The sequence below is a fragment of the Sarcophilus harrisii genome, chromosome 4, assembly GCF_902635505.1.
Source record: "Sarcophilus harrisii chromosome 4, mSarHar1.11, whole genome shotgun sequence".
NCBI classification, from domain to species: domain Eukaryota; kingdom Metazoa; phylum Chordata; class Mammalia; order Dasyuromorphia; family Dasyuridae; genus Sarcophilus; species Sarcophilus harrisii.
In genome coordinates this window covers 28,766,608-28,788,201 of record NC_045429.1, presented here as the reverse complement: position 1 = coordinate 28,788,201, position 21,594 = coordinate 28,766,608, and the positions used below count along the sequence as shown (strand labels likewise).

Here is a 21,594-nt window from a genome sequence, read left to right as displayed (position 1 = left end):
CCCGTCCCGTCCCGTAGCTTCCGGTCTCCGCTGGGTCAGAGGCCGGAGTGGGGCGGGGCTTAAAGGGTCCGCGGCGCGGGAGGGGCGGGGGGAAGAGCCGAGGGAGGGAGAGAAGGGGAAGGGGAGGAGCCTCGAGGCCCCGCCCCTGAAGCGCGCTTGGAGAAGCTGGGACCTGGGCCCCCGGGAGCTTCTCAGACGAGGAAACCGAGGCTCAAGGAGGCAGGTTCGGTTAGGGAGAAGTTCCGAGACTAGCTCCCCGGGCGGCGCCGTAGTCATCGGGGCTCAAGGGGGGGGGGGCTTCCCTGCCCCCCTGAACCGGGCTTCTCAAAGCTTGAGAGGACTGGGCATCCCCAGCCCTGGTTTCCATGGCAACCCGGCGTCCGTCATTGTCCGCATTTAGACCCGAGCGTCGGAGCCGGGGTTCCCCTCTTCCCCCGGAGCTCCGCCCTGGGGACCGGCGCCCTCCCCCACCCCTCCCTGCCCCTCCCAGCTGGGCTGTGAATATACAAGGTCCTTTTCCATTATTTAGGCCCCTCCCCCATGGTCTGTGCGGGGGGGGGGGGGGGGGGGGGGGAGACAGGGCCTGGGCTCCAGTTAATATCCTCAGGGTCTAGCACAGGCCTCGGGAATCCAGGGGTGTGTATTAACGTTGTAGACGACGGAGAGGAGGAGGAAGGAGGAAGATGTCACGTTGCCCACTCCCTCCTTCACCCTCTCTGTGCGGTTGCTTAGCTACCCCCTACCCCAGGGCCAATCACTTTTTAGCGAGAGGAAGCAGGGACCGGAGGGGGCGGGGGCGGGGTTGGAGGCAGGGAGGTCCGCGCGCGGTTCTTTACCTCGAGAAGCCTCTGGGAATCAGGTTCAGAATGTCTGGTCCCCAGGGCTCTAGCTTTGCGCAGGGGGAGGGAGGGACACAGGAAGGGAAGCTTCCAGGCTAAAAGGCAGACTGGGGAATGGATTTTTTTCCTAGCTCGGACTGAGATTCTCCCAACATTAGAACCTGTCACTTAGAGTTTAGAATAATCAGCACCTCAGAGCAGAGGACTCAACCCCTGAGGATGCTAGGACCGCAGGCTTGGAATCAGAGGCTTAGGGAACCTGCCCCCCAGACCTTTGGATCAGAGAACGTGAGAGCTGAAAGAGAGCTTAGAACACGGAACAAGAACATCAGAGCTGGGAGAAACAGAGAAAGGTAGAACTGAGCGCATGACAGATCCAGGAGGGCCCTTAGAAAATAGAACTTCAGAACTGGGGATGGGGACAGAAGGTAACTTAGGACAGAGAACAGCAGAGTTGGGGGGGGGGAGGGGAGGGAGGCTCGGAACAGAGAAGGGAGATCACAATTAGGAGGGAGCCTGGAACAGGGAGTGTCAGAACTGGAAGAAGTCTTAAAGCAGAGAATGCGACACCTGCTATCAAGAGTCCCGCAAGCAGGCTGTGCGCTGAGTTTGGCATAACAACAATCCTTTGGGCTCATTCTCTGTATGATCTCAGCCACGCAAAATCCCCAACTGTTTCACAAACATCTCTAGTATCCATCAAACTTGTCTCATTGTTACTGTTGCTCCTCACTGTCTGAGCCAAAGGTCACTATGTAGCCATAGGTATATAATAAGTATCGAGATCTCCCTACAGCCTCGCTTCGGCACATGTGCCCTGACTCTCCTGTATCTGGACTGCTTTGCTTGGCTCTGACCACCCACAGGTTAGAGGCTGTTTCTGCTCTGCTTGACATTAATTGGTATCAGAAGTGGGAATGGACACTGAACCAGGCCATTGAATTCTCCAGTACCAGTGGGAACAGACTAGGTGCCACTGAACATTTCTCTCTCTGGAGTCTGACCAACACCCTCACACCTCCAACTACTGAGTCTTTTCCCCTTGTTCCTGCTCCAATTTTCTGTGCTCCAGGTTTGGTGGAACCCAATATTCTTTGTGCGGAAAACTCTTAAGGCCCCTCCTATGATCCCATCCAACCCAGTTCCCTCTCTGCATGCCTCTAAAATTGCAACCTCGTGCCTAACTACAGATTTAGTAACTTGTGTCTCGCTGCCCAATCAGTTGTGTTTAATCTGTTTTGTCATTATGTCTGTGTAACGTGCCTTTGTAAAATGGCAAATGTCTTTCTCATGTTTGTGTTATGTTATCCTGAAAGATATAAAATGCAGCCAATCAGAAAAACTTTTAATGCTGTAACCAGACTTTCATACTTGAAGTAAAAGTCCCAGTAAGCAAGATTTTTACCAGGATTTTACCAAAATTTAAATTTTCTGAGGGAGATTAGATTATAAGAAAAGAGAAAGAAAAAGCAAACCTGTAATACATTTCTCCTATGATTTCAATACTGACCAAGTTGGAATTATAGCAATAGTCAGATAAAATTGAGAAATTGCCAAAAAAAGATCTTGATAAAGCAAGGGGTTTGGAAATTAATCATTTCAAGATTACAGAAGAGAACTTCTAAGACTCTGGGATTATCTAGGAAACTCAACTCCCTTCTGAAATATCTTAGTAAATTTTGGGGTTCTATTCTTTAGAGTTTTAAGGAAAATTAAAGATTAAATTTTATAAAGTTTTTAAAAAGTAAAATGGCATTTAGATAATTTCCCCCCTGGAGATTAAAATGAATAGCTTCATTATTCCAGGGTGATGAAGAAAACCAGGTATTTTGGAAGTAATCATAGAGTGAAGAAAAAAAATCGGTAAATGATTTGCACCTTATGGCAACTTCTTGTAAATCTTGACCAATGGTTGAGACCAGACATCCCTGATAACTCCCCCAGGTCAGAGACCCTCTTTCTTTCTCTCTAAACTCTCTTATCCCAAATCAAATTTCTAAATAAAAGTATTGAAAAATGCTGGGAAAATATAGGGCAACTTGAATTATGGACTGCTCTTCCAATTGTGCAGTTCTCTGCCAGCCCACTTGGTGGAGACAGGTCAGCAGCCCCAGCAAGGGGTAGGCTGTGGGGCTGGACCTCTTGGCAGTGAACCCAACTTCCCTGTGCCTTTAGGTATCCTGCAACTTCCTGTCCCCCTAGGCAAGCCTGTGAGTATCACCCAGGTGCCCCACATCCCTTCTGTGGCACTATCTGGCCCCAAAGCTGCAGCTGTTAGGAGAGGGATAGGATAAGATTCCATAGTTGGCATCCATTTGTCCTGCCACCAGGAACTTTAACCAATGGGAAGATCCAGGCACCAGCTTCTAGATTATAGTTAGCACTCTCTGCCACGTACCCCAGGGAAGGCCCAGCCATCAGTAGATCTTGCCCAGATGCTGCCTGGGAGGGTCTGAGTGCCCTTAGCAGTGCCTGACAGTATGAGGTAGGGGGAGTCAGCCAGTCTCTGCCCTTGGTGAGCCCACTCTGCTCTGGTTGCAGAAACTTATTAGCTGTGTAATCTTACACAAGTTATCTCTGTATAGCCCATTTTTCTGATCCGCAAAGAGAAAAATAATGATGATACCCACTTCCCAAGGTGGTTGTGAAATCAAAATAATATAGTGATTGTTAAGTGCCTAACATAGTGACGTACATATGCTGAGCACTGTTATTATTTCTTTAATTGAATGTAATTGTTCCATTCTTGATAACTCTAAAGTGTTTTTGAGATTCAAAGATAATAAAATTAATGATCTTTAAATGCCATCATTTGGAAATGCTATTGACGTCAACTGAAGTCTTTTTCATTTTTAATAAAATATCATGTATTAAAATGAAACAAGACTTCAGATGATGTCAAATTACAAACAAATATTGCTTGTATTATTATTTTATTTCTAAATTCTCTTATATTGTGAAGTTTGAGAGACCATTGTAAACTGGAAAAACTGTTAAACAAAACTTTGCTTTTAATCTGGATGCTGTTAGATTATAAACTGGGCTTTTAAAAGGATTGATAAAAAATTGAATACTTGAAATTGTTAGAATTGTATATATTTAACCTATATCAGATTGTTTGCTGTCTTGGGGAGGGGGAAGACAAGGGAAGGAAAGGGAAAAATTTGAAACAAAGTTTTATAAAAATGAATATTGAGAACTATATATGTGTTTAGGAAAAAATACTATTGAACATTGTTAATCCTAGGCAAATCACTTGAGCCAATTGCCTCAGCAAAAAAAAAAAAAAAAAAAAAAAGTTAAATATTTAATCAGGTATATTTAGTTATAAAATAGATAATATTTACTATGTCAAAATATTTGGGGGCTCCCCTGTTTCTCAGAGTTAAGATAAAGCAAGCAGGCTGTGTCTTGAACTTGGCATAACAATAATTCTTTGCACTCAGGATATTACCTTCTGGCAAAGTGAATTGCTTGGACCAGAACCAGGTGTTCACTGAGGAATTTAGCTCCCCTTATTTCCCAGAGCCATCCATCACATGTTCACAACCCTTGTTCCTTGTCACTGACAGGTATTGAGCTCCTGTTCCTGTTACAGAACTCTGGTTCTGGGCTCTGCAGGGTGACTATGATCCCTAAGACTTGAGATAATACTGCTCCCACAGGGCCTGCAGGAACAGTAATTCAAGACCTCAAAAATGATTGTGTCCCAATCTGGCCCACTTGCGGGACATAAGACCCACCTTTGGTCCAGCATGTTAAGCCCTCCTTCTAGAAGATGGGAGTGGAGTGAGGATGGAGGCCACTTCTTTTTGCAAATATCATTTTCCTCACTCCAAAATTAATTAAACTTCCTGTCAGTGTCCTGACTCTCCTGTTTCTGGCCTGTTTTGTGCTCTGGCCTCTCACAAGGTAGAGGCCAGTTCCAGTCTGGTTGACAAGTATAATAGTCAAGTTTCACTTGAAATTTTTGGTTGTCATCAAAAGCATCTAAAGTGTTTTAAAGATATAGCTTCAACATATTAATAGTGAGTCAACTATCAGGTATTTATTGTATGTCTGAAGCCTCTGAATATGGATAATTTTAATTTATAAGTAAAGGATTAATGAAATGTTTAGGGAAACAAGACATTCAAACCCTAAGTTATAGTTATGAAATTTTGCTATTTAAGTTAAAAATTCCTGAGACTGTAATTTACTGTTGTTTTGAACTTTGATTACAGGGGTAGTTGTCTGAATTGTCATGAAGCCAATAGTAGAAAATGGCATGTGCTGTAGTTTGGCAACTGCTACAGGTGGATATCTGTCCCTGGGGAAAGTTTTAGGAACAACTTTTGCATCACCTAGGTAGGATCTTCCTGACTTTATTTCCCTATTGTGCCATTTCCTTTCTGAAAAGGAAAATTCCCAATTACTTAATACTGATCCTTGCTTTTGACATTTTATGGCTACATGATTAACTGTCAAATTTGTTGTATGTTTAAAATCAAAGCTTAGGGACTTTTTCCTCCTCATGACATATGACATTGTTATCACTATGTTCTTCCTTTTCCTTTTATAGAAAATTTCTATAGTAAGTTTTATGAGCATAATACCAAATCTATTAAATAATAGATTGATACAGGAACATTTTCAACTTATGTAAATATTAACATCTTACAAATTTAAAAAATTAAATAATAGCTTTGTATTTTCAAAATATATGCAAAGATAGTTTTCAACATTCACTCATGCAAAGTCTTGTATTCCAAATGTTTCTCCCTTCTCCCTACCCCTTCTCTTAGGTAGCAAATAATCCAATGCATGTGCAATTTTTCTATACATATTTCCACATTTATCATACTACACAAGAAAAATTGGATCAAAAAGCGAAAAAGTGAGAAAGAAAACCAAAAAAGCAAGCAGATAACAAAAAGGTGAAAATACTATGTGGTGATCCACATTCAGTTCCCATGATCCTGTTTTCAGATGCAGAACATCTTACAATTTCACCTATATCTGTGGTTAAATCATAATGTAGAGATGATTTTCTCTTCAAGGGAAATGATTAGAAAAAGTAATAAGACAAAGATATAATGTGAAAGTTTTTAAATTAGATGGAATAGTAAATTTTTTAGAAAAGTAACAGGATTGAACTGTTTTCTTTAAGAACCATGTACAGATACATATGACTGACTTTCAAAATTTATCTATTGTGGAAATTCAGGCTTTGAGTGTGTTTTAATAATAAGCTCTCACAATTGGAGTTAGGATTTCTTGATTAAGGATTAAGGAAGTTGCACATAAATTGTATTGATAATAAAGTGAAATAATTTCCCCATTTTTAAAGTAGTTGTCTGATAATTTTAATTTGAGATAATGATAAATGTTGGAGGGGAAGTGAAAAAAGTGGGACGCTAATGCACAGTTGGTGATCTAACCATTCTGGAAAGCATTTTGGAACTCTGCCCAAAGAGCTATCAAATTGTATGTACCCTTTGATCCAGCAGTGTGTCTACTGGGTGTGTTTCCCAAAGAGATCATAAAAAAGGGACCCACATGTACAAAAATGTTTGTAGCAGCCCTAGTGGCAAGAGACTGGAAACTGAGTGGATGCCCATCAATTGGGGAATGGCTAAATAAGTTATGGTATATGAATGTAATGGAATATTATTGTTCCATAACAATCAGCAGGATGATTTCAGAGAGGCCTGGAGAGACTTACGTGAACTGTGTTAAGTGAAATTAGCAGAACCAAGAGGACATTGTACATAGCAACAATAAAATTATGTGATGATCAATTGTTATGAACTTGGCTCTTTTCAACACTGGGATGATTCAGCTAGTTCCATTGGCTTTGCAATGAAGAGAGAGCCATCTGCAACCAGAGAAAGCACTATGGGGACTGAATGTAGATCACAACATAGTGTTTTCACTTCTTGTTGTTGTTTGTTAAATCCCATATATGCATACATATTTGTACAATTATCTTGCACTTGTAATGGGGATAATCTTCCTAGTAAGGTCAAGTGTGAAACAAGGATGCACATTGTCAGCAGTATTCCTGAATATCATAAAACACTCCAAGAAGAGATAGTAAGAGATGCCTCATTTTAAACAACTCTAGACAGTGTAAAATACCTGAAAGTACATTTGCCAAAACCAACCCAGTAATTCTTATCAGATTTAAATAATAAGAGAAATATAAATTATTTATGGGCAGACAGGGCCAATATAATATAAAGACCAAAAAGAATGGCAAAGAAATGAATAAAAATGTAAAGGAAGAAGATTTAGCAGTATTACATCTTAAATCATATTACAAGACAGTAATTATCAAAAGTATCTGGTGTTGACTAAGAAATAGCTTATAATGATTTAAAAAAAAATTTATATCAGGTACAGGTTTTAGGTAAAGATAGAAACAGCAAATGATATAAACAGAAGTTTCCTGAATTTTCAAAATTAGAGAACCAAATTTATTATTTATTTTTTAAAGCTTTTTATTTTCAAAACGTATGCATGGATAAGTTTCAACATTCACCCTTGCAAAACCTTGTATTCCAAATTTTTTCCCTCCCTCCTCCTCCCCTCTCCTCTAGAGGGCAAGTAATCCGATATATATTAAACATGCAATTCTTTATACATATTTCTGCAAAGATCATGTTGCACAAGAAATATCGCATCAAAAAGGAAAAACAATTAGAAAAAAAACAAAATGCAAGCAAACAAAAAGAATGAAAATAATATGTCGTGATCCATATTCAGTTCCCACAATCCTCTCTGGCTCTCTCCATCATAAAACCATTGGAACTGGCCTGAATCATCTCACTGTTGAAGAGAGCCACATCAGAACTGATCATCATATAATCTTGCTGTTGCCATGTATATGCTCTCCTGGTTCTGCTCATTGAGTATCAGTTTATATCAGTCTCTCCAGATCCCTCTGAAATCATTCTACTGATCATTTCTTATAGAACAGTAATATTCCAGATTATTCATATGCCATAACTTATTCATCCATTCTCCAGCTGATGGACAACCACTCAGTTTCCAGTTTCTTTGCCACTACAAAAAGGGCTGCTACAAATATTTTTGTATATGTCTATCCCTTTCCCTTCTTTAAGATCCTTTGGGATACAGGCCCAGTAGAAGCACTGTTGGATCAAAGGGGATGCACAGTTTGAAAGCCCTTTGGGCATAGTTCCAGATTGCTCTCCAAAATGGTTGTATCAGTTCACAATGGAGAACCAAATTTAAATGGTTCTATTAAAATATTTTAAGTAATAATTATCTAGAAACCTTGAGGTTCAGGAACCAAAGAAGCAGAGCCCCCTTTAGAGCTGTACTGAATATAGCCTATTGTCCAAGGTATCTAGGGACCAGATATGTGACATCTGGGACTCCAAATGTGCTGATTAAGTGGATATTAAGAATAGGATATTAGGACAGGAAGAGACGATGTTAATATTGGTGATAACCATTGTATATTGCTTTGGTTTTTTGTTTCAAGAAGTTGAAGTTTTCTTGATTACCTTGGTGACATGTAAATTTCCCTTCTCAGAACTAGTCCATCGTGAGACCTCTAAGTGGTTTGATCTATACTTGACTTAACACAATTATGCAATTGTGGGAACTGTGGGAAAAACGTTATTGCATTGCTTGAAACTAGCCCCGTGCAACTGGGAAACAGGATCATCTTTATATATTGTTTACAGGCTTTTAACTAAGGGCCTATGTTACGCTACCCAGAAATGGAGATTCAAAGAATGATGCAAGGAGTTTTCCCTAAGGACCCCTACCTGGTCATTTTCATCACTCCCACAGCTGCCAAACTTGTGGGTAGAGACTCCTGCATCATCTTTAAAAAGCCCCTGCTCCTGAGTGGATGATGACAAAACCCTCCAGGGACCTCAAGATTCATGTAGTATGGACACAGAAGCAGCTGACATCGAGATGAGACAATTGCCCCAAAATGAGAAACAAGAGCTGAATACATTGTCCTAGTTTTTTTCCCCTCTCTTTCTTTTTGTTACGTGTCTAACCACCAAGGTCCTGATTCAAGCATATTTTTCTCCCTCTATATTCTCCACCCTCCCCTTACTTTGCTGCTTGTATGCAAATAATGGCTAGCAATGATACCCGGGGACACACTCACCCAATGGGTCCCCTCAAGAAACCAGGCAATATTTCATGGCGTCTTGGCTAATTTCTGCACCTCCTTTTTGACCATAACAGTGGGGGTTCTTTCAGATAACTCTCTTTGGTCAAAAGGGGAAATTGGCTATTAGGACACACCCTATTTTCCAAGGCAAAGGTTCAGCAAGCAAGCTGTTCTCTGAGCTTGATATAACAATCATTTGTGCTCACCCTCTAAAAAAACTCGGCCACAGTGAAATCCCAAAATCCCAGCAACATCAGGTGGTCTCTGAGCTTGGGCACCTGTAATACCTGTGTTCTAGTCATTGAGACCTGCTATCAATCAACTTAGTTTATGGTCACTGTTACCCCTCACTGTCGGGGTCACAGGTTACTGTGGATCCATAGGTATTTTGAAAGCTCCCCACAAGGTATGGGGGTCTCCCAGCCAGGAGAGGGACTCTGGCCCATGTGTCCTTGCTTGCAAACCCTTTTCCTCAGTTTGAAATTAAACTTTTGTTTTGTGTCCTGACTCCCCTTTATCTATCCTGCTTTGTTCAACTCTGACCACTGCTTGATAGGGCTGGGAGGGGCCTCAGAACAGAGAAAGTCAGAGCTGGAATAAACTTTGGAGTTTCTCTAGCGCGTGCCCTGCCTGTTACCAGTAGGAGACATTTGGACAGATGTAGATAATATACCTTTCTTTTTCTACCCGTCCCTCCAATCTTCTCAGAACGGTGCCTTTAGAACAGTGAGTTGAGGGCACCCCAGTAATTATTAACTTCACTGAGGTAAGCTAGGTGGTCCTAGTTGTTAGTAGTTTGAATCTGGAAACCCTGAGTTCAAATTTGTCCTTAGCTGTGTGACCCTGGACAAGTCACTTGACTGCTGTTTGCGTCAGTTTTCCCAGCTGTAAAATGGGGATACTAACATCGCTTGGGTTGTCTCGAGGATCCAATGGAAGGGATTTGCCGAGGATCCTGCTGCCTCCTGTCCGAGGCAGAATTTGCACCCAGGGCTCCAGCAAGTGGATAGAGCCCAGGGCCCCGGTCTACAGTCGCCGTGGCCCGGGAAAGTCTAAAATAACTGCGCAGGGGCCGAGCCGGGCTCTGGCGGGGCCGCCCCCGCACCTGGCCCGGGCTCGCAGGGCCAAGCCAGGTTCGGCGTCTATGTGGAGCGCTCCCCGGCCGCTCCTCAGGCCCCGCCCCTCAGTTGCAGACCTCCCCCGGGCTCCGGGATCTGAAGCTCCTCTCTGCGGCAGGGGCAGAGCCAGGAGGCGGGTGGGAACGAGGCGTCCGGTGGCCCCGCCCCGCAGGGGCAGGGGGGGCGGGGGAAGCGAAGCATCTTGGGCCCCTCCTGCCCCCGCATGGAGGGGACCCCGGAGGGCTCGGCGCCCGATCTGCGGGACGTGGAAGGCAAGGTGGGACGGAAGACGCCCGAGGGGCTGCTCCGCAGCTTGCGGGGCGAGGGAGAGCCGGTCTCGGCGCTGCTACCGCCTCCCCGAGGAGCCGAAGCCGGCCATGGCCCCGGCCCCGGCCTCGGTCTGGGCGACAAGGTCACGGCGCTCAGGCTGGAGCTGGTGAGTGCGTCTCTGCTGCTGCCCCGTCCCCACGCGCGGACTTGAGCCGGTCTTCGCTCCCCGCCCCCACCCCGCCGTTTCTGCGCACCCAACGGTGGGTAATGCTCCTGCCGGATCCCCCGCCCCCACCCCGCCGTGCACGGACTCAGAGCCCGGCCAGGTGTGCGCCGAACCTGAGGAAGGGGCTTTGGGGGCTTGTAAATGCGAGTCCGGGCCGGCCTCCGCCCCCGGGGCCGAGGAAAAGACGGGCCGGAGCTTTTTCCGTCGCCCGTTTTTTCCCTCGTCTGATTCCAGGATAAAAGATCAGGCTTTCCCTTTCCGAGGCGGGTGTTGGGATCTGTCTCACGCCCCAGACACCCGCCCGGATCCCGCTCTGGGGCCCACACCCCCGCTGCCCTTGGCCCGGATGGAAATGCCGGCCGGCAGCAGGTTGTAGGGCCCTGGACGAGACCCCTCGGCGGGAGCCGGGCTCTTCTGTGCAAAGGATTGAAAAAGGGGGGGCTCGCACCTAACACAGGGCTCCCGGGAAGCCTCTTGGGCCGCTGGGATGGCCCACCTCCTGTCTCGGCAGGCGCCCGCTTCCCAGGCCCTGGCGGCCGCCTGTTCGTGGGACCCCTGCGTTAGGTGAGGAGGGGCGGCAAGGGCAGCCACCAGCCGACCCCGGCCTCCCCCGCGGGTGGGGCAGGAGGTGCCCCAGACTCCCACGTCCCCACCCGGGCCTCCGCTAAAAGCCGGGGCTCCCCGAAGGAGCTGGAGAGCCGCCTCCCCATCCCAGGCTCTCCGAGCGAGAAACAGGCCGGCGGAGCATGGCGGCGAGGCCGGGAATGGGAGGCCCGGGGAGGCCACTCGCCCGCTGCCTGACCTTGGACGGATCCCTGCAACTCTCAAGAATCTCCGTTTTCCTCAGTAACTTAGAGGGAAGGCGGAGAGAATAGTGGGGAGGCCCGTGAAAACCTTAGGTTGGTGGTTGCTTATACTGCCTCCTGGTGGCCTTCGGGGGACCCCGGAGTCTCTTCTGAAGGATCCGGGCTGAGCCGGCCTGGCCTAGGGGGAGAAGGGAGAGCTCTCCGGCCGGCCCAGAGCCTCTCGTGCCTTTAGAGAGCCCCGTTAATCTCTAGTCTGCCGTCCAAAGCCAGATGCGCGGAAGACTGGCCTCTTCTGGCATCACGGGACTTTCCACCAGAGAGGTGGGAAGCTGAAACTCAGGGCGCTGCCTGGAGGGAACTCGCTGGGCTCCGGTCCAGGATGACTTCGGGGAGTTAGGAACAGTGGTAGCCCCCATTTCTGTAGAAAAGTTTACAAGGCACTTCTCCGCTCCCGACCCCCTGAGAGTCACTTGTTAGCCCACTTCACAGATGGGGAAACTGAGCCCTAAAGAAACTTGTCTGAGGTTACATAGAACATAGAAATGTTCGTCCCAGGCTGTTTCCCCTTCAGTGTTAACTTTCTAACTTCTCCCTGTATCAGGAGGGTTCAGACAAGATAGAGTCAGGGGAAGGGAGATTTTCAGTCTTTGAATTTTGGTCCCCATGAGGATGCCTGCTTGTGGGGAGTGCAATGGGAAGCTTTGTTCCTCTAGTTTCTCCCCAAACCCCCAATCTGGCTTCCCAGGGACCCAGCTGGTTGAGACTCAGACATTCTATATCTCATCGTCTCCTAGCCCCTTGCGTGGGAGAATAGTCAAGCCCTACCAATGTCCACTAATCTGTGACTGTGGAGGATGGTACAGGACCCATATTCCCCTCTGCCCCTTATTGGTGAGTTGGGGTAGTTTCCTTCACTCCAGGTCTAAGGAGCCCTGATTACCTGCCATTGTCAGGTCCCTTCCAGTTTGGAGACTGTGACTTTGGAGCACTGGCCCTTTAAGGCTCCCTGTTACCTCCCCCAAAACCTGTGTGTGGGAAGGGAGGATGGCTCTGCCCTTCAGTACCTCCATCTGCCGACCCAGCTGTCCCCCCCAAGATAGGCTGGCACAGGACCCTCCTTTTCCTCCCTTCCTGACCAAGAGTCCGGATGCTGCTGCAGAAGTGACCTCTTGGTGGGCCAGGGAGGGGTGGGAGGGGATGGGGCATTCCTATCCCTCCCCCCCAGGAGTCCGCCCACTCCTGCCCCAACCAGAGAATATTCCAGCCCTGGCTGGGGGGGGGGGGGGGAGGCAGACGGAGCGGAGAGGAGGGGAGGGGGGTGTGACCTAGCTGGGACCCTTCCTAGGTGAGTGACCTTGAACATCCTGCCCTGTAGAACGGGGATCTAATTCGGTGAATTCCCAGCTTTCTTTGGGCTGGGATGTTCTGTTTCCACATTCTCTGAGAATCCCCAGATGCCCCCTAGTGGGAGTTGAGGGGGTTGGGAGCGGGAAGCAGAACCCCTGCTTTTCCCCTGGGGACCGAGACAGTGATGTCACTCTCCACCTTCCATCCCCTGCAGCCATCCATATTCATACAGACTCTGGCTCAGGTGGGGCTGAGGGGCCTGTTTTTAGAACTCTGTAGAGGCTATGTTCTCTCTCTCTGGCCGCTAGGTGGTGCAGTGAAGTCAGGAAATCTCACCTTTGTGAGTTCAAATCTGTCCTTAGACACTTCCTAGCTGGTGACCCTGGGCAAGTCATTAAAATAATGCAGGCGGCCTCAGTTTCCTCGTCTGCAAAATGAGCTGGAGAAAGAAATGGCAAATCAGGCAAAGCACTCTAATGTTTATCAAGAAAACACCAAATGCGTCCCACACAACTGATTAACAACAAAGTGTTCTCTGTCACCCTGACCCTACCTGGCCTATCTGTATGGCTCCCTATTTGGGGCAGAACCTGGGCAGCAGCCCGGCCCAGGATTCAAGAAACATCATGCTTGTTGTAGAGTTCCCTGGAGGGGGACTCAGAGCCCCCTATCCCATGCCCTCTTCCCAAAGTTTATAGTCTAGTTTGGCCCTGCACCAGAATCCTTTCTCTCTTGGCCCTGTGGATATTTGGGAGCTCAGCACCTTCCTAGGCAGCCCATTCCTTTTTGGGGTCGTGATGTTCCTTCTGGCCACCAGAAATTTGGCTCTTGGGACTGTCCTCCTACTCCAGGCTTGGCCACCTCCTGAGACTGGAGGCCTCTCATTTAGCCCCTACAACGAGCCCTAGAGTCACATCCAGGGGTCTTGGGACACCACAAAGGTAACTGACTTGCCACTGACTTGACAACTTGACGGTTGGTGAGTCATTCTCTCTGCCCCATCCCTATTATATTCCACAGGATCATATCCAAGCTGGGGAACCCTTCGGCTGCCTCCTCCTGCCCCCCATCAGCCCACTCAGCCCTTGCCCAGTCACCAGGGATCTCCCAAGGCCAGACATGGAGAGCCTCGCTGTTACCTTTGCCCCTTACACATCCCGATCCTCCTAGAGATGTCAATTGTGACTCCTGGTGCCCTGCCCCCAAATCCAACCTTAACCCAACAGACACACAATAAAGTTTCCCTAGACTTCCCGGACCCATGAATTGCATGGTAATCTGACCCAGCAGCGGGTGTGAAAGTGGGCCTCTGAGCAGGGATAGAGGATAGTTCGTCATCCTCCTCTAGAACCAGCCATCAGCTGTTTGTGTGATGTTGTCAAGAGAACTGTCTTCAGATATTTGAAGGGCTGTCCTGTGAAACAGATCAGCCTGACCTTGCTGGGCTCCAGGTACGGGGGGGAGAAGTCCCAAAAGGCCAACAGAGGCTGCTCGGCAGGAAGAACTTCCTAAGCCCGAGAACCATCATTTTTCAGATAAGAAAACTGAATCAGTGTGAGTGTATGTGAGTGTGTGTGTGAGTGTGTGAAGTGGCTCACTTATAACTCCGGGCTCCAGAATTGGGGCTGTTTCCTGACCTGCCCCACTGGGCAGCCTTTACTATTAAGGTCCCACTTTCTGGGACTGGGCCTGCAGCCCTCCTCCTCTCCTTTCTCTCCAGGCTTACCTTCGAGCCACCGACGTGAAGATCTTGCAGCAGCTGGTCATGGTGAACGAGGGCATCGAGGCGGTGCGCTGGCTGCTGGAGGAGCGGGGTGCCCTGGCTAGCCGCTGCAGCAGCCTCACCAGCAGCCAATACAGCCTGACGGGGGGCAGTCCGGGGGCCTGCTCCCACCGAGGCAGCTGGGAGAGCCTGCCTGACCCTACCCCCACCAGCACCACAGCCGTAGACCGGCTGGACAGCGTCTCCATCGGCAGCTACCTGGACACGCTGGCCTCAGGGGCTGAGCCCGACGATGAGGGGCTCCTGGAGGCCGGCCCCCGGCATACTCCCCCTAGCGTGGCCTGGGCAAAGGCGTCTCCCTCAGAGGAGAGGCCCTGGACAGAGGCCGACTCGGTGTCGGGGGCCAGGTTGGGGCGGAAGCCTCCTGGAGATGAGGTCCCTGAGGCTGCCAGGACTGGCCTCGGTTATGGGGCCCACTGGTACTGGGGACAGTGCCAGGACGACGTGACATTCTTGTAGCAGCCCCACAGGCCTCTGCTCTCTCCCGAGTCTGTCCCCTTTTTCTTATTCTCCAACTGGGGAGATAGCTTGGGTTCAGAGATTCCTTTTGGCTTTAAATTTCAATTGAAAATCTGAAGACTTAGGGAAAGAAAACTAGACCCCAAGATGTTCCTCAGGCCAGCCTCCCTCTCCCCAACTCTTCCCCAGTAAGAGGCTGTCTCCTATGTCTCCCTCCTTCGGGAAGACAGCCAGATGGCAACCTTGGCCTGGTGAAGGCCCTGCCCGACTTAGGAGAGGCTGGTGGGATGGCCATCAGAGAAGGAGTAACATTGCTCGCCCTTCCAAGCCATTAGATGGTGGTGGGAGGAGTCGGGGTGGAAGTGCCTCCCCTTTCCCTACAAAGTCATCTAGATTTTTGAGTGACAACTCCCCTCTTCCCTGCATCAGGGATAGCATCACACTCTGTGGAGAAGGTAGGAGGCCCCACACCCACCACCTGAGAGCTACTTCTTCCCATTGACTTAGGATCAGGAGACCAGACTGGGTCAGCATCACCTCCTAGTGGTCAGGCTTTTCCTTGGCCTTTCCTGGGAGTGACAGACCCTTCCTTTCCATGAGCTCTCTGGAGATTTCCTATCAGTGTCCTTTCCTCTTGGTCTCCACCTCATCACTGTTGGGGAAGAACCTTGTGCTAGTATTCCCCTCGCTCTCTGCTGATGGGCAGGGCGGAGGTACAGAATTCTGCCCCAGTGGTTCAGCCTGGGATGTACCTGAGCTTCCTCTTCTCCCGCCACCCCGTACCCCGATTGTTGCCAATTCATGACCCTTGATCTCAGTCCAGTCTCAGTGCTTGAGCCTCAGAGTTGGGGGGAGGGAGGGTAAGGTTATTTGAGGAGAGGGGGAGGGAAGAAGGCCCACAATACTCAGTTTCAATAAAGTCCATTGTTGCCTGAGCCTGTTCTGCCCACATGGCACCAGCTGCCCACTGCCCTGTCTGTCTTCTGTGCGCCTCCAACTCTGTCTCCCTTTGTCTCGGCTGCCAAGTTGAAGGTTCTTTGTCTACTTTCTCAAAGCTGAGGCTCATGGGGTGTCTTTATCTCTGTGATTCTGGTCCATTTAACACATGTCTCTTGTTTTTTATTCTCTGGTTTGTGTGTGTCTTTGTCTCTGATTTGTGTGTCCATTTGTCTCTGTCTAATGGTTGAAGAACTCTAGGCCCCCCTCAGAATGGTGGGATGTCGGGGAGGGCACTACAGATTGGAGAAAGAACCTCTGTCCATAAATTTCCCGTAGTGGCTTGGCAAAAGGTAAACTAAGGCAGGGGGAGAAGCCGAAGCCACGGTGCCCAAGGGAGGATGGGAAGCCAGGATTCAGCCTAGATCTCCTCTCCCTTTGCTTTGATAGCAAATGAGGCTAATTCTGAGTGGAGCTGCCACTGTGGAAGGGGGAAGTGGCCCAGACAAATCAACTTGTCTTCATGATAGATGGAGGAGAGAATAAAGGAGACTGCCCTGCCATAAACTCGGCTCCCATAAAGCTTGACAGACTCCAGAGCCTCAGCACACAGGAGACGTCCTGACATCCAGTCATCAGACGCAGCTGATGGGCCAGTGGATAGAGCACAAATTCAGCCTCAGATACTGATTAGCTTTGTGAGCCTGGGCAAGTCTTTTCATTCCTGCCTCAGTTTCCTTCCCTGTAAAATATAATCATTGCACCTACCACCCAGGGCTGTTGTGAGGATCAAATGAGATATTAACTATGGCAAGCACTTGCACGAGAGCTTTCCCTTTCCCCTCACTTTCCTACCCTGTTATGACTGGCAGGGGGATTTCTTTCCCGGGTTCTGACCTCCACTGTTGCTCCCTCTGTGGCCCAGCCAGGCCGCCGGGGCGGTGACTGCTGTTCCCACTGTGGCCCAGCCAGGCTGCTGGCAGGAGGCGGGGGCGGGGGGGGGGGGGGGAAGAAGAGGTCACTGCTGCTCCCTCTGTGGCCCAGGCGGGCCGCTGGGGCAGACATTCTTTGCTATCTTTTCTGAGCATCAGGTGGAGTCAGATGCTGGAAGACAAGTTTGTCACATTCCTCCCCACCAACTCCTGACTCGGCCATCTCCCACCTCTCCATCATTCAGTTTACTTTTCCCCCTCCTTAAACTGTTCCCCAGTTGAGTCCAGCCTCAAGAGAGGCATGAAGTCAGGAAGGTGAGGAACTGGAGACCAGGCCATATGTAAGAAGTACTGAGGACATTCAACCCTCCTAGAGGAGAGAGGAACGGGGTGGGAGCAGGTGGAGTGACTGCCTTACTGCCTTCAAATATCTGAAGCATTGGCCTTGTTCTATTTGGCCCCAGATCCAGGTGGAGAAATTATAGAGAAGCACAACTAAGGAAAAATTTACCAATTCTGGCCATCTGTGGAGTGGAATGGGCTTCCTCAAAAGGCAGTTTCCAGGACCTGAGTTCAAATCTTGCCTCAGACATTTATTAGCTGGGTGACCCTGAGCAAGTCACTTAACTTATTGCCTCCCCTCCCCCACCAACAGGCTTTTCTTTAAGGCAGAGGCTTTTCACTTTGTCCATGTCAAACCTACTTTCCCCTGGCGAAGTCCCCTGGTGAAGCCTCTTGACTCAAAATATATATATATTTTTTAATTATAGTAACGTTTTATTGACAGAATCCATGCCAGGGTAATTTTTTTTACATTATCCCTTGCACTCACTTCTGTTCTGATTTTTCCCTCCCACCCTCCACCCCCTCCCCTAGATGGCAAGCAGTCCTATATATGTTGAATATGTCCTAGTATATCCTCAAAATATTTTTTAAATGCAGTAAGTGAGAAACTCCTTGGCATCTCCCCCACCTTTTCTGCTTTTTGTTTATGTGTTGTCTTCCCCATTAGACTGTAAGATCCCTGAGGACGTGGACTTTCTTTCCATTATGTCTGGCACATAGTAGGTGCTTATTAGTTATTGACTGTTCACTATATTTCTAGACATCCATAGAACATGCAATATGTGAAGGGATAAGGAATAGATTTAGTAACTGATTGGATGGGGGAGTAAGGCAATAATGCTGAGGGTCTGAACCTGGGGGATGGTGGTGCCGTGGATGTTTAGTAGAAGGTTGAGTTTCTATTCCCATTTCTTATTTTTGCAGTCAATGGGGTTAAGTGACTTGTTTAGGATCACACAACTAGAAAGTATTAAGTGTTTGGGGTCAAATTTGAACTTGGGTCCTCCTGACTCCACACTGCACCGTCTGGCTGCTCCCATGGGATGAGTTTCAGGGAGTGGTAAGAGGTAGTGAATTCTGTTTTGAATATGGTATGTTGATTTTGAGATCGCTCTGGGCTGTTCAGTATGAAATGTTCAGTAGGGAATTGGTGATAATAGGCCTGGAGCTCAAGGGAGAGACTGAAATGAGGTGTGTTTAGGGCTAGACTTAGAATCAGAAAGAAATGAATTCTTATCTTGCCTCAGACACTTGCCAGCTGTGTAACTTTGGGCAAGTCATTCACTTCTGTCTTACTCAGTTTTCTCATTTCTAAAAAGAGAATAGCGATAGTATCTACTTCACAGGATTCCCAGAAGACCTAAATAAGATGACCTGTAGACAGGTAGTTAGGTGTGTGATGAACAGAGAGCTGGATGGAGCAGGAAGAGGACCAAAAGAGAATAATGCCATGAAAACTTAGGAGAGAGCACTCTGGATAAGACTGCCACATACAGCAGAGAGGAAAGGCTGGAGACTGAGGTTTAATATTTAAAGTATTATTGATCCCCAGCAAAGATATGAGAATAGTTCTCAAAAGACAAAATTGCAAACTATCAACAACCACGGAAAGACTGTTCAGATCACTAATAACCAGAGCAATGAAAATCAAAATAACCCTTCACATTCAGAAAATTGTGGAAAGATGACCAAAGATAGTGATTTTGGAGAAATTGTGAAGACTAGCACACTGATGGTCTGCTGGAGGAGCCATATTTGGTACAACTGTTCTGCAAAGCAAATTGAAATTATTCAAAGAAAGTAACTAAAATATCCAGGCACTGACTAGAGATTCCTCTGCTAGGCATATGGATCAGAGAAGTAACTGACAAAAAAGAAAAGTTCCATGTTCACCAAAATATAGTAATACTTCTGTAGAATTGGAGGGCAGCTGGATGGTGCAGTGGCTAGAGCCCCAGCCTTGAAGTCAGGAGTACTTGAGTTCAAATCTGGTCTCAGACACTTAATACTTCCTAGCTGTGAGACCCTGGGCAAGTCACTTAATTCCAATTGCGTTAGCAAAAAAAAAAAAGGGGGATTGGAAATGAAATATTGGCAAATAAACTGGCACATGAACATAATGGAATGTTATTGTTCTGTAAGAAAGAAAGGAACAGAGGAGTGTGAAAAAAGATGATGGATAACTGTAAGCAATGCTAGGAATACAATTTATGCAATAACTATAACTATAAATTTAAGAACAACCATAAAACTATTGGAATGAATGTTGTGCAATTTCAAAAAACAAGTTTAAAGAAGAGAGATTAGATGACACTTCCCCTTAATGCTCTGAAGAGGTTCCATGAGTACGGAACATCATATGCAGTCAGATAATTAGTTTTGTCTAGTTCTGAAAGGAGTAAACTGTGATCTCCCAGTGTTGAAGTTTCATTCTTTATTTCTTCTTGTAACTTGCTTAGCTTTCCCTTTCCCTTTTAGATGATATTCATTCGTTGTATACATGCTAAGTATTTAAACAATTCGTTGAACTGAATAATTCATTGAAGTCATTCATTCGGTCATGTAGCATCTTTCAATAAAATATAGTTTCTGATTATTTTAATTAATTAAACTATTTTTCATTTGAAATTGCTTGCTACCTCTGTTTTTCTGAATTTTGCAGCACAATGATATATTTGCTTTAGTCCCTTATTTCAATTCTGTGTAAATATTTATTTCAAGTGAATTTCTTGTAAACATTGTTAGATGATGTTTTCAAATCCATTTTGCTGTTCTCTTCTGTCTTATAGACAGGCCCGCCTAATTCATATTCACAGTCATCATTTCAACGGAATACTTTTCTAGTCTCCTAAACTCCTGTTTGATTTATTTTTCTTCTTTTAAAAAAAAAACAACACGTTATGAGGGATGTGTGTCTGAGAGGGGGAAGGGAGTGATACAGCTCCCTGTCAACAAAACTATCAACAAATCTATTTTTTTTCTAAATCATATATCAAAGATCTCTGGAAATCTTTGATTTTGTTCCAGTCTTTAATCCCTTGGTCCAGAAAATGACAACATATAAATAAGACTAATGGACGAATAGCCGGCAGGACCAACTTCCTTTCGCAGGAAATTCTGACTCTTAAACGGAGGCAAAGAGAAACATGAAGTACTCAGGGTCCTAAGGTGGCAAGTGGAAGAACAGGCGCTCTGACTCCCCACCGCAGTCTCGGCGTTTTCGGACTGAACATCAGTGACGTGCAAGAGAATGAGCAGGGCAGGGCCCGGAACACCCAGCCCTCCGGCCTTCTCTCGGGCAGTGCCAGAGACACACGCACCACGGGCGGGAAGCGGAGACTCGGGCAGAGACGCTCCCCTCCCCCTTCCCTCTCCCCTCCCCCTTCCCTCTCCCCTCCCCCTTCCCTCTCCCCTCTCCCCTCCCCCTCCCCGGCCGAGCCGCCGCCCGCAGCCGTCCCGCTTCCGGGAGATCTCGCCGGTTCTCTCCGCAACGTGGCTCTGGAAGCGTAAGGAACTGCGGAGGCCGCGCGTTCCCAGGAGGCTCACACGGGCGGGGCGCGCCGGAGGAGGGACAGAACCCACTCTCTCCCGCGCTGTGCCAGGGGTTCCTCGGGTCCCACGAGGGCCTGCGGGGATGCAAGACAGAAGGGAATGGGAAGGAAGGCGTCCTCCGTTTTCTGTCCCGTCCGGGGCGCGAACTGGCAGCAACGAGCGCTCCCGGGCCTACAAGAGCCCGCGGGCGAGGGAGCTTTCTGCAAGGAAAGCCACAACCCCCCTGCGCCTGCGCACTGGCTCCTCCTCCTCTCCCTCGCGCCCAACGAGCCTTCGGCCCCGCCCCCATCCAATGACGCCTGCCGGAGACGCAGCCAATGGGTAGCCGCGCTGGGTATGCCGCCACCCGATTGGCCGGGACCGTTGGGGGCGGGAATTCGTGCTCCGCGGGAGATGCGGGCTGCGAGAAGCGGTAACCGGGCCGTGCGGGAGCTCGGGGCCGGAAGTGCGGGGAGGGTGACCCCCCGGGGCCGGATCCGGGCCTGGCAGCGGATCAGGACCGGGACCGGAAGCAGGCTGCGGGAGCCTGTTCCCGAGAGTGAAACTGAGGCCACGGGGGGAGGCGGGGGAGGCGACGCGGCCCTTGCTGCTGGGGAGCCGGAGGCCCGGGGAGGGAGGGGCCCGCCGGCCCCTGGAGTGTCAGCGCCGAGGACCCCTCCCCCAGGAGGCCTGCAGCCCGCAAGCACTGATTAAGCGCCTGCTGTGTGCGTGCGAGGGGACGGTGAAGCCCCAGAACCGGGGCTGGGGGAGGGGGAGCCCCGGGCCCGCGGCCAGAGAAGGTCCCCGAGCTTGGGGCAGCGGCGGGGGAGGAGGGGCTCTGGATGCCAATCAGGGCGCC

At 48.3% G+C, this 21,594-nt stretch overlaps 1 protein-coding gene across 1 annotated transcript; it reads left to right on the top strand.

Moving 5' to 3' along the window:
- The first annotated feature begins 10,205 nt into the window (after positions 1-10,205).
- LURAP1 (leucine rich adaptor protein 1) lies at positions 10,206-16,936 on the top strand. Its single transcript, XM_031969196.1, has 2 exons — positions 10,206-10,536; positions 14,470-16,936. The coding sequence occupies exons 1-2, from the start codon at positions 10,324-10,326 to the stop codon at positions 14,989-14,991; spliced, it is 735 nt and encodes a 244-aa protein (XP_031825056.1). The 5' UTR covers positions 10,206-10,323; the 3' UTR covers positions 14,992-16,936.
- Positions 16,937-21,594: the final 4,658 nt, after the last annotated feature.

What these genes read in the sequence shown, in the direction of transcription:
- LURAP1 (XM_031969196.1), top strand. Translation starts at nt 10,324, where the DNA reads ATGGAGGGGACCCCGGAGGGCTCGGCGCCCGATCTGCGGGACGTGGAA. An exon ending in CGGCGCTCAGGCTGGAGCTG is followed by an intron (nt 10,537 to 14,469) that starts GTGAGTGCGTCT and finishes CTTTCTCTCCAG; the next exon opens with GCTTACCTTCGAGCCACCGA.